Source organism: Anopheles funestus, chromosome 2RL, assembly GCF_943734845.2.
Source record: "Anopheles funestus chromosome 2RL, idAnoFuneDA-416_04, whole genome shotgun sequence".
In the NCBI taxonomy this organism is placed as follows: domain Eukaryota; kingdom Metazoa; phylum Arthropoda; class Insecta; order Diptera; family Culicidae; genus Anopheles; species Anopheles funestus.
The window spans coordinates 31,186,887-31,200,283 of record NC_064598.1 but is presented as its reverse complement, the minus strand read 5'-3'; the positions used below and the strand labels follow the sequence as shown (position 1 = coordinate 31,200,283).

At 41.7% G+C, this 13,397-nt stretch overlaps 1 protein-coding gene across 1 annotated transcript in view; it reads left to right on the top strand.

Moving 5' to 3' along the window:
• Positions 1-55: 55 nt before the first annotated feature.
• Positions 56-13,397, top strand: part of LOC125764273 (diacylglycerol kinase eta) — a 42,351-nt gene continuing 29,009 nt past the window's right edge. The window contains exons 1-2 of the mRNA XM_049428326.1: positions 56-2,580; positions 5,606-5,716. Of these exons, the coding sequence (XP_049284283.1) occupies positions 2,458-2,580; positions 5,606-5,716 (234 nt within the window). The 5' untranslated portion in view covers positions 56-2,457. The remainder of the gene's footprint in view (positions 2,581-5,605; positions 5,717-13,397) is intronic.

Here is a 13,397-nt window from a genome sequence, read left to right as displayed (position 1 = left end):
CCTCCGTCCGACCGAACGAGCGATTGACTTTCTCACTCAAGTCAACGGGCAGAACAGAGGAGCAACTTCAGGATCAGGACGCCCTCCGCCCCAGGTTTGAAGCAGTAGTGGCGGGGCTACAGGACAAACTCGCGACTAAAACCCCTCGATTTGGCTTTAGGCTTTTGAGACATTTTGGGGTCGAAATTATTCGGTTGTACACGGTGTTATTTTTGTTGTTGTTTGTTCCCGCACAGCGATGGGAAATAGGGTGAGCCTGGCTACAGTTGTGTGCGTACGGGTAGCGTTCCTGTGGCGTACTTTCGGAGCGGTCATAGGAGGGTTGGTGTAGTGTGTGGAAGGTGCTTTTTCCTTCCATAATGTGTACACGGTTCTCGGGCACACACCTGGTGACGGTAAGGACATGGCGTAAAACACGGATCCTGTTGCTTCTGTACGGAACGTCGCACGGTGTGTGGCGTTGTGTTGGTATGTGTGCCACAGTACCGAGCCCCATGGGTATAGCCATACCATCCCCCTTTTTGGAACACCGAGACCGATTTAGCAAGCTGCTGCTGCTGCTGCTGCTGCTGAACAACAACGACAGCAGACCACGGGATTCGATGGCAAGTTGTGAGTTCGGGCCAGTAGTGTAGGCGCTGTCGCACGGTGATAGCAACGCAGTGTGCAGTGTGTGTAATGTCCTTTCTCCGAATGGACCCGTTCCAGTCTGTCCGTTTAGTGAACCGTTTTTTGGGTTTTAGGCTTTTTTAATTCGTCACTAAGTTCGCTTCCACCGTTCGCCTCGAACGCCACGGATCACGCTGGAGGATTGTATGCTTCCATTGAAATGTGGGGCCCGATGCCTACTGCACCCCGTAAGCGTATTTTCCAGCGTTAGCAAACGTCAAATATTCGCTTGTGAGTGCTTTTTTTCCTCACGTAACACGAGTAGAGTGGCAGTATCCGTGTAGTGTCATCGAACATAGGCAAATAAAGACAACGCTGGAGTGGATTTTGTTACGCGGCCGCTTCGTTTGCTAGAAGAAAAATCCCGCAGTAGTACGTCGAACATGAATCCGTTTATTTTCTACTACGGTGCTGTATAAAAAAACGTTATCCTGGAACTGACCAGCGTACCTAAAGCATCGACCACGACTCGTCCTATTTACCGCTGTATGTATCAGTGAGCGCAATTAAAATGTGCAACGAAAAGGTGAAGCGCTTCGTTTACTGACCGCAGTTGTTATCTGTTCTTTGTGGCTGTGAAAATGAACAATGCATTTGTCAATCGGTTGACCTGCGAGATGTGTTGAAAAACGAAACGGAATGTCCTTTTACGAGGGAAAGTGCGAATGATTGGGCAGTGAGTACTGATTGTACTGTAACACACATTAACTGGCTGTATATCCCCTCTTATCAGAGTGAAACATTTGATGTTTGTTTGAAATGGATATGTGTGCTGGCAAAGTGTTGGAACAGGGTGCAAAATATGCATTGTGACAACAGGAAGGATCACGACGAAATTCCTTCCTTTAGCAATGGCTGGCAAAAGTTGGTGGCAACTTCCGGACGTCATGTACGTGTTATTTCGTGGTAAAAAGAATTTCCTTCACAATAGTTGTGCAAAATAGTTAGAGAAGTAAAAATTAAATGTGTTTAGTATTATCGAAGGATACAAAATCCACCATTCGCTATCAGGCATCCCCCAAAGGCAAGCGATCGCAAGTCGTTCGACAGTCGGCGGAAAATTCGGCCAACAGTTTAGTTGTTGGAAAATGTGTTTGTGTAAGAACGAGATCAGTGCACAGAGAGAAGGAGAGAGACGGAGAGCGAACAAAGATTTGGTGGTGTGCGTGTTTCTAAGACGCGTTACGATAGAACGAAGAAAACAGTAATACTAAGACGGCAAAGAGACGAGAGCCAAAACTAGGTCAAAACAGAGAGAGAGAGAGAGCGAGCGAGAACCACTAGAGTAATCGTGTACGTGTGCGGGAACTTTTTGGACACAACATTGAGCGCGCGAATGGTGCAGGACGTGCTGGGGCCATGCAAAAGTATCCGCGTAGCCGGTAGCGACAAAACCGTTTAGTGGCCGTCAGCTCGCAGTTTCCCGCTGTTCTAATATATCCCGAATGACAGTGATAAAGTAATTCGGTGGTAATAGCAGCTGGTGCCGGAAGGTGGTGTATCCCGATCGTTCCCCCCATCGAAAAAAATAAATAAAACACGCACCCTTCCACAGTGTGTGCCGACATTCATGTGGAGCAGCGAAATTGTTGGTTCGTGTAATGGCTGTGTCAGCGTTGATTGTTGTGTAGCTGCGACCGTGCCTAAAAGGGGTTCAATCGCAGACGAAGTGACGCGGGAGACGGAGGCTGTGTAAACAAAATTAGTCCGAGCACATTCCACAGCACACCTAGCGACCCACCAAGTGATCAAGGCGCGAAGAACCAGGAAAACCCGGAAACTGCCGGTATGGCTGCCGCCGTTCAGGGAAGTCCGCGTACGGGCGACGAATCGTCGGAAAGTGAGAATGAAACTGAACCGGCCAAAATATTCCACCGGAAATTGTCTACCAAGAAGGACGTGAAGTCAGCGGTAGGTACTTGGGGTAGGCCAAAAGGGGGATGGAATGAGGTGGGGCTTGATGCATGCAAGTGGAATAATTTTCATCCCTCTCGTTGCTGTCGGCGATAAGGGAGTGGAAAATAGAGCCCGGGAGTAGAAGTTTAGTGGGAGTTGATTAAATTTCCTTCGTTTCCGGTACCCGGTATGAATGCATCGGCGGTTGACGATGGCTCGTTTGCAGCTTCGTTAAACTGCTGGCAAGGTGGGCTTGCAGCGCATCATGCCTTTTGTATGCTGCCAAAGGGAAGCACTTAAGTTGCATATTATCGTTGACATTTTGCATCCATTATTTCATAATCGACTTGTTTTAAAATAACCATCGCCTTAAAATATAAATAATGCCGCTATATGGGGCTGTGAGGCTCTGTCTGGCGTACCTTACAAACACGTCTAGAATAGTTCGCTTTGTGTCGAAGTTCATTTAATTTGTTGCATTCTTTTGGACCCACCATCAAAATGGAGTTTATTCTGTAGTGTTTTTACTGGAATTAAAGTGATCCAAAATAGGTTAAATTTCAATGGGTATAAAAGCTGTAAATTTATTATTATACTTCATTTGCGATAAGATGTGCATTCACGAGGAACAGGCCTTACTTGGAAGCTCCAAGAAAAACAAAATAATCAAGTTTCGGATACCTATTGGCATTTTGTCAAATATTATCTAACTTTAAAGCACTTAAAAATGCAAGCCTCTTAAAATTAAAAAAAAATACTTTAAAAAACTTCAGCTAAAGACAAAGTGGCAAACGCTTAAAGAATAATGTCAGAAAATTAATCAACATTTTGTTCATAAAACCAAAAGTAATAAATTAATAGAAAAACACGTCTCTAAAAGCAATGGTAAATAGTGTAATTACTGATCGAAATTTCGAGACATTCGGTTCACACAGAAATCCTGGATGCCGATTCTGAAAATTTAGTTTCAAGAAATGCATTTAAACATTTGATTTATTGCGAGTTTACGGAGTTTATTTTTTACAACCGATTTTATTTAAGGATACATTCTTTATTTAAGGATACCTTAAGGAACCTTCTTTTTAAGGATTTTTTGTTTTGTTATAATTTAGTGCTTTTTTGTAATAATTTTGTTTTTATTTTTAAATTTTAGTGCATCTTTAAATCTTGCATAAGGATGAAAATGCTTCCTGATTGTCGGCAGTAAGCAAAGGCTGCAATGCATTTTTATTGCTTTTATTTTTGCCGAGAGGGGAAGGATGAATGCTTTGTGCAAAATGCCATAATTGTTCTTCGTTTTGCGGTGGTCATACTGAATACCTTGCATACTACACCTCTCGAGGTTAAATCCCTGGAGGAAACAGTAATGCAAAAAATGAATCCTAGGTTGTATCCGTACTTAGAACGAATGTGCCTTTTAGTACTCTTTATCTAAGAGTTGTTAGCAAATGAGATTATTTACCCTTATTTGCGATGCATATACATAAATATTTTTGTTCTTTGAATTTTAAGTTTTCTTGTGTATTTATGAACCTAACATAATGTTACTATTCATGTTAGTTTCGTCGTATTTTTAAGCTATTCAAGATAAACGAGGGAAATGAACTCTCTACTACTAACAATGGCCGGAGCTTTTACAGATACAGTCGCTCCGTATATTCTACGTATATTTAGCAGACATGCAAAATATGTTCCCGGATGCTTCTACATCCTGGGGCTACGGTTAAACTGGGATGTATTAAGAGATGGATGGCATGTTCCGTACGACCCATAGGACGCCTTCCGTTGTGATTGACCTGATTTCGTGCAGTTGCGTGACGCCAAGCATCGCTGACCTCATTTACGATGGTGCGTCGTTTTACATTCGGTCGCACCCTGTCGCCGTAGCATGAAGCGAACATATCCGTGAATTTACTCACACTCCCGAAGCGACCTCACAACCGGAAGTGGTGATGACGATGACGTGCAAAAGAAAGACGCCCGTCGGTGCTGACAGCAAAATGTGTTAGCTGAAGCTGACTGACAGTGGACCGTTTTCAAATTTAGTCGAACGTCCTTTTTTGGTCGGTCGGTTATGGTCTTGTAATTGACACTTGCTGGATGTGTTGCTACGTTGAAAGGAATTGTTAGTTTGCTCATCATTTGATAACGTTGACACAACTGAATGGTGGTGCAGGCGTGAGGTAAAAATTTTCACTCTACTTGTTAGTTTTCGGGCTCCACAGCGTGTGAGTGAAAGTGTCAGCGAAATGGGCAGCGAGAAAGCAAAGGAGTGACACGTTTTAGTTGTGGAACAATAAACTAAGGCTGAAGAATTGTTTAAAACAAGCTACCCGTAACAATCGATGTGATACGACACGAAATGTAACACAGATATCGTCGGGCACTGTTCCGGGACATTGGTTTTGTCTTTGTCGTATTGCACGGGATGTCCGCAAAATGGTGCTGTGCATTCGTATCAACAGGGCGTCGTACGTAATAGAACGGAACGGTTCCTGGAACGGGACACATTTGCTTCAAGCATCGGTATCAGGAACTGTCAGAAACAGCAACTGTTCTGGTGAAATTACAAGCTACAATTGGCTTTCGGACGTGATGCTGATAAGATTGGCTTAACTACACTAGAATTGTAATAATTTTAAAGTCCCTCTTTATTGCATGATATACTGATTGCTCCGGATACAGGGTGGTCCCGTAGAATTGTGTTGTAAATTTCGGTTTAAAAGTTTGAGAATTTTGAATCGAATCTCATCTGGGTTGAACCCTCGTAGCAAATGACCGAAGAATACCCGGTTACGTGGTAACAATAAATCTTCTACGCTATTGTACCAGCAGCCATGACTTAGCAGGTCTTTAAGCCACAAAGAGAGGAGTTGAGCACAAGCTTATATGACAGGCACCCGCAATGCTATTCCATTGCGACCAAAACTTCAAGCAAATGGTTTTCTGTTTCTTCCAGTTTTTTTTTTTTCACTTACAAAAGTTTCCAAAAACGGTGGCACGTAAATTTGTTAAACATTTTGTTTTTTTCTTTTTGCAGACCGCCACCAAAGAAGGTTACTTAATGAAGCAGACATGGTCGTTCCAGCGATGGCGAAGAAGGTACTTTCGACTAAAAGGACACAAGCTATATTACGCCAAGGGCAGCAAGGTACGTATTTCAGGGCTTTTTTCCTTCCTCACATTCTTCATCAGTTCCGGACAGTCCGGTTGGTGGTTTGGTGGTTTTTGTCGTTCGGTTGAGAGGTCTGCGGCCCGACCCTGACCAATTTTCTGGTCCTTGATGGTTGATGGTTCGGAGGGTCATACGCGACGTCCCGTCCAAAATCTAATCTGTCGAATTGACGACGGTCTTAGGTGAAGGAAAATGTTGCTAGCAGCAGTGTTATGGCGTGCCGATGTGGTTGATTGACGGTGGGCAACATGTTGCATGTAAACCGTTCCACGTTTCACCTTGGTCTGGTGGATTGTAGAGTAGAATTCTCCGCTACGGTGGTGCGTGTTAACGCAGGTGCAGGTAGAATTAATCTAAAATGCTTCAGCTAAGTGAGCAAGCATATCTCGCTACTGTACCAACCTGATCGTGGTAAAATGGATGTGGGAAACAAAACAAGAAAATATAGACAACCTTACCCCGCACTGAGTTAAATACTAATTCCCTACCTAGTTGTCTGTTTTGTATCAGACCAATTCGAATGAAGCACGCAAAAGATATTCAGCTATTGATAACAAAAAGGCTGGTAAGGCGCATAAATATCAACGATATTGACAAACCAAGTAGATATATCGAACTTTCGCGGGCGAGTTGAGCGTTCTTTTCTGTCTCGCAATACCGATGGAACGTTAGAATGTTTGTTTCGGCAATAAAATACACGCAATGCGGAACAACCAGACGGATGAACGGTCCAATAGAAACATGTTGCGAGGTTCTAACAGCGAATCCGTATTTTCGAAACTTGAATGTTTCCGTCCGGGTTCGTGTTTTGAAGCACTATTAGTCACGGGATTTTCCTTCAGGGCGCATTACGATGGCGCTATTTTCGAGAACAATTGAGCATGTACACAAAGAAGGTGCCGTAATGAGCTCTTCTATGGGTTTGCCTCCATTGTAACATGGTGATGTTGCGTGTGATTGGTTGGAAATGGGAAAATATGATATGAAATCAAACATTACAAATCGTTCTGCCAAAAGCTCGAACTACCTTTGGCTGAAGAATCGTGGAAGTACTTGAGTGAGAAGTTGTGTTTAGTGCTTTACTACTATCGAACTCATCAAGCATGTCGGCGTTCATGTGATTCCATCCGGATTTGACTAACCGATGGAGTGAGTTATGTTCCTTTGTGATCCGATAGTACACGATCCAGGGAATGCGGGGTATACATTTCCCTAGCCACTACCGTACCAGGCACTGAGCATCGCGTAAAGAGTCACCAGAGTCGTACCGCTTTCTCGTACCATTAGCCATGCCCATGGCCATGCTGGTGAAAGCAACTGAAAGCATTTTCTCGTGCGCTTTCCCACTGAGCGAGGATCGAGAAAGTCCATTATGGTGTTTTCAAGCGCCCGTGCTTGGTTCCTGGCGAACGGAAACACTTCGTTCCTCGTTGTGCTGTGCGCGGTTTGATTCTGCTTTCGGACGAGTACTTGTATCGACACACGAAGCAGAAACCATTTGCTCCGTAAAAGGAATATTAGGTTTTGCGCCACATGACCTTTGACTGGTCCGTTGGTCAATTGGCACTGCATTACCATTGGGTGTGGATGGTGTGCTGGACTGCTGGGCGGATTTTATGCCGCACCGACAATCCAATGTTTCGTGAAAGGTACACGGAGTGCTATAAATAATTATCGGAAATGGTAATGTTTTCTGTTCGCCTGTTCGCTGCGGTGCAAAGGATCCTTCGCTACACCTATTAAGTGTAGCCTCATCACGGTCAGGAAACAGGTTGGGCGTGAAACCGTAACGAAAAGTTCATGCCACATCTAGAAAATGACGAAGGTGAATTGTGTTTTTGGTTATTCTTCAGAAATCAAAATAAATCATCTTAAGACGTTTGTTAGCGAAGAGTATCACAAAGAACGGCATAAATCAATTTATTTTTATTTATTTATTTATTATTAATTATTACAGCATTTCGCTGTTTTGTTAGCCTAAAAAGGCTGAAATGTATTATTTTCATATGGCATTTCCTCCTTGTATTTTGCCTTATCCCAGCTTCCCTGCTTGTTGTGTAAATGAGTGAACATGAAATATCAAGTTTTTTTTGAAAATTATTTAATCTAACTGTTAGTTAATTAAATTTTGGTATTTTTTTCGAATTCGAAAATTTACTGGTCCAATAAAAATACTTATGACGAGTTCGACAATATTCTAAAACCAATTTGGTTTAGACATCGCATTGTGCACGTATAAATGTGTCATTTGTAGGGTAATGACAATCATGTTGACACATATGCCAAATTATCGATATTTTTATGACTATTGTAAATAAAATTAAACTTTGAAGGAGTGATTAACCATGAAAGGTTTGATTGAAATTATTCATCCATTCCTATTGATGAGATAGCCATTAGAAAATTTATTGACCACAGTAGTACACACACAGGAGCGTTCAATTTTATTGCTGCTAATTTAATCACCAAACCAGATTCCATCAGTAAAGTGTCGAGTGAATCGATACGTTCGCAGTATGTACAGTTTCACAGCAAATGTGCATCGGAGAGGCAAAATGCAGTAAGTGCGTCATTTTCCCAGCGGCAATGCAACACATCTTCGGGGGGCGCTTTTATCCAGTGCGATGGCTTGGTTTGAGTGTAGTTCTACTAATGCCTAATAATAGATCGCAAGAGAGATCGGTTAAGGCGAAGGCTAATGAGCGTCTTAAATAAAGTTGATATTTTGAGACAACACTTTAAACCTTGTGCATTGCGGTTGCTTTTAGAATCAGCATGTGGTGTGGTAAGCAATGTTGGAAATAGGAATTCATTACATTTAGATAGTTTAATGTTTTTTTGCTGTACAGTTGCAATTCTGAACCAATTCGAAACCTTTTGACACGGTTTTTGTGTGTGTGTGATGAAATTCTGTGAAACTGGATAAATGGATGAGTTATTAAGGAATTCGCATCGACGGTGCTTGTTCGAGATGAAAACAAAATGAGATGAAAGAATAATAATTTCATTCATTGCATATTTTAATAAGGTGCACGTGGGTATGATTTCCGCATCAAGTGTTGTTCGTATATATGCAGACTGTACTTTATATATAGACGTACTGTTAATTGTAGTTGAACTTCAAAGTGCTGTGCAAATCATTCATTACATTTCCAATTGGAAGTATAATCAGAAAAAGCGGAAAGGATAATTAAATGTGGAAATAATTGACATGAATACTGCAAGGCAGAACTTTTGTTTTTTCGTTTGAATTGGAGTTTAAAAATAGCGTGCTGATGAGGAACCGGTCAGGTACTTGAATAAAAACATTAATTTTATTTCATTCCATCCAGTTAAGGTTCAATTTATGACGGATTAAATTTTGATTAAATGGTATTAATTTCTGTTTTGTCTTTTGAACGTGTAGCAATGAAGGTTTTAATCAGGTTTTTAAAATACAATTGAATCATAATGGAACTGTTTAAAAAGTTTTCCATTATTAAAATATAATCACAAAAAGGAAAAGCCCTTATCCTAACTTCCAATTTTTTAAATTTAATTTTGGTAGTTTTAATTTTTTTAAAGTAATTTTGGAGTTTGGAGTTTGTTATATTTTCAAATGCAAAATTGAATAAATTAATGAATCGAAAAATAATGATAAGAGAACGTGCTCTGCGTTTAATCTTTAGTGAACCACCATGCGTCTCCATTGGTGTAGTAAGAACACCTGGTAGCTCCCGGGAGGAACGGCAGAAGAAATACTACCGATCGTAGCATCCACGTGGATGAAATTTGGAGTAATGGAGACTGTGGAACTGTATACGTGAACGTAAGTCGTATCCGCTTACGGCAACCCACATTACGAGATACGGCAGCGAAGATGGGTAAAACTACTTTGTTTTGCTACTTACTACCCAAAAAGGCAAAGACCTTCTGCGCTACGCTGGCGTGTAGATAACGTAAGAAAATCTTCGGCACGTGAGTAAACGCACCATGCAGCTTCGAGACAGTCAATTTGATGACGGGAAAGCGAAACGTCACATGGCGCAATATTCGGTACGATGGTACCGGTAAAACGGCGAAAGAGGAGATAAAGGGCTACGCTATGTAAAAGTGGCTGTGGTTGTGTGAGATTGGGTAGCGAGCGGGCAAAAAGCGGACCCGAAAGAAAAATGTTTTTCCCTTTTTGCGGATGGGAGCTATACACGATGGCCGCTCGAAGCTGGAAAATGAGTGCAAAAATGGAAACCGATTGCCAAAAGGGGGAACGAAGTCTCGAGTGGGTGGGGTGGGGAGAATGGGCAAAGTCTCGTGACCGTGTGGAACGAACCGTGCAGATCGAGCCGTGATGCAAAAAAAAAGCATGGGGAACCAGACAACGTTGCAAGCGGTTTGTCCAGGGGAGGAGAGTAATCGTAATCATGTGTTGCGCATCGTAAAAACAAACTGGGGAATACGAATACGGGCCAGAGGATGCAGTTGGGGGTAGTGAGCGAAAGGGGCGGTATCGATTAGGTTAGTGGTCTTTTGCCGCATCTGCTCGCCGTTGCCTCCCTGTGGGGTTTTCCGGCGAATTTTTGACCCTAGAGAAGTCAATAAATAAGAGAGGAAGAAAGTCAGAGAGAGAGAGAGAGAGAGAGAGATAACAAAGAGAGGAAAAAGAGATTTCTTGCAGAGAGATGTTCAAAGAGACATGATCAGTTGTTCACTAGCGTACAGCTTACGGAACAAATATATTGAATAAAAGCCGTATGAAGAGGGCCATCGCTTGGTAGAAGACTGTTTTTGATGACAGTTTCACAAGTTAAATAAGATTTCAGTTTCACGTTATAGTAAAGCCTATTAATAACTTACGAAAAAAAAACATATTTCTCACGGGTTTCGCAGGGAAATTTAGATTAGGATTTCTATGAGAATTTTATGACAAAAATGATTTTGTTTTAGTAATTTTGAAATCAGCTATACATTGAGGATTGAAAAATCTTTTATAACAAAAACTATATTACAACGTATAGAATACTTTCTCTGCATCATAGCACCAGGGTACACGCCAGGCCTTGGCTTTCCATCGCTTTCAGATGCTGTAACTTCATCCAGCTGTTCAAATATGGATGACAAAAGGCATATCTCTTAAATGGGAATCCCTGCTTGCTGTGGAAAGGTAGGCTAACCAGGAGCAAAATGGCTCAATAAATTATTCAAATTTACCAACATTTGCACAGCATGGGTAGAATCTTTAGAGCAGCGAATGTTGCCATAATGCGTCTAGTGAATCGCGCGCAACTTACAAGCGTGTAACAGTCCCCTCTGTATGCTTTACGCGATGGATGGGTTTATTACATAGTTTCCATTACTAAATGATAGTGCGAAAGAAAAGTTTTTTTGATAACCGTCACTATTTATCATACACTGTGTGATTTTTTTTATTATTATCATTCGCTTCAAGCCTTCAAAAAGAGAGAGAGAAAAAGGTGAGGTATCGTTGATGTTAGTTCGGAAAGGGAAATTACATTACAGCTGTGACAATGTAATGTCTGGGGGGGCCAGTTTTGAACATGGCAGTAACTTGTCACCATGTTTTACCGTGTAGTCGTGTAATTTCTCGTACGAATAGCAAATAGGACTAAAGAAAGTTTGTGCTTTATTAAATTGACAAGATGAAAATCCCTTCCCTGTCAACTAATACCTGCAGAAGCATATTTGGGCCATCTGCCCAAAGGCAAAATTAAGGTGAGGGTGCGAAAGGTTAGCAAAAGTTTCCCAAGCAAAGCCCAAGCTTATCCTGCTTTCGTACGTTGACCATTAGCACACGTTTGTTTGGGCCGTGTAGCTGTCTAATGCCGTACGTTGCATGTGACGTATCGATAAAGTTGATGATGATTTCGTGTACAGCACTATGATTAACATAAAACACCTTCGAAGAATGATTGGCCGTATAAAAGCTGGCAGTCTCAGGAGAAATGGTCAACGAAGTGATAGTAGGCAGACAAAAAAAAATGTTACGCTTGTACATTAATCGGGTTTTAGTATTTTTTTTTCTAAAGAATTTGTTGAATTTAGGTTCGTCATGACCCTTGCCGTAACCTGAGATACTTTATTTTTGTCTGTACGGATGGTTTGATCTCAGTGTCGGGTTTTTGGCAGTATATATATTTTTGGGCGCGAAATTTAGCGAATGCTCCAGCGAGCACCGTGACTAATGATCCCCAAATATTCTATCCACACCTTTTGGAGAAAATTTGGAGAAAACATATCTCCAGCTTGTGGCGATGTTTGTCCCAACGTACCCGTAACATAACTTGAGCAAAGAGCATGAGAGATGTTTTTCGGGTTAGAAACATGCGAGAACTTTTATTTTGAGCGTTTGCAGCATGAAAAGGTCGACCAGTGTTGCCGCGGTAAGGGGAACTCTTTTACTCGCACAGTGATCCTGTTTCACTTTCGTACTTTATCGGCGAGGAACCGTATCTCCGAATACGGATAGCATACTCTTGTCGGGTGTTTCTTCTCTTCTGCAGCTTAGTTGCGTACTGCACGCTACAAGCAAGAGAGTCACAGAATTGCTCCAACTCGTAGCCGGATGCGATGGTACCGCAGTACCACCGGAAAGAATCAAAACTAGAACGCTCACCCTGGTGGATCGTCAGTACAGAAACTGGGGTTCTAGCGTGCACGGTTGGCATTACGGACAGTGGCAAGGCAACCACACCGCACCGTTGTGACCGACACACGGTTTCAGCATTGGAATATTTTTGCTTTCAGCCAGCATCGTCAGACGGACGGGTGTTTAACTGTGACGGATGAAATTGTACCGTACTCTCTGCCTGTTCTTGAGACACGTGCCGATAGTTTGTTAAGCAAGGACAATCAGGAACCATTCCAGGTTCTAAGTGTTACGCGGAAGCAGTATATTATTAACGCTTAGTGTGTGTTGTAACGTTGTAACAGTGCATTGTGCATTCCGTGGACCAGTTTAAAAGTGTGTTGAAGAATTTATTCGAATAGGTGCAGATATGATACAAAAATTGAGCAAAAGAAAAAAAGTATAAGCAACTTGTTTGAACTCATGTATGCGGGTGGATAGTGGTGAAGAGATGTTTAAAAAATAAGTTCTAACAATTTATACCATCAATAAATGGTACTTACATCACTTTTGTACAAGCAATATCAGCAAGACGCTAGTTACACAGTCAGCACCATAACATATAGTGTTACTACTTAACTTAAAAAAGCAAAACCCCGTTCTATATCGCCATACCAAACAGTGAATGCCTTTCTCAAACACAAAAGCCTCCAAAAATAAGAAAAGATACAAAATTCTAGCTGTTACAAGTAGTCGTTAAGAAGGTTGTTATTCCCTTTCAAAGTGATTAAACTTTCGTGATTCTCTAATGAACACTGGTAGTGACCTTTCAAAGTATGATATAAGCAATAATCTGGTAAGATTACTCCGCACATCCAGCACGGATACAAATCAATCATCCTTACTCTACACTGTTCTATAGAAAAAAAAGTATTTTACACGGTTGACTAATTGACACCAGGGAACTGTTCGGCACATGAGTAAAACAGTGCATCTAATTCCTAGTGGCTATGAGTAGTATTTTTCATCCGAATCAATCATTGGTGAAACGTCAAACAGTTCGGATAAGTGAGGTGTAGTGAATGATTGTAAGCA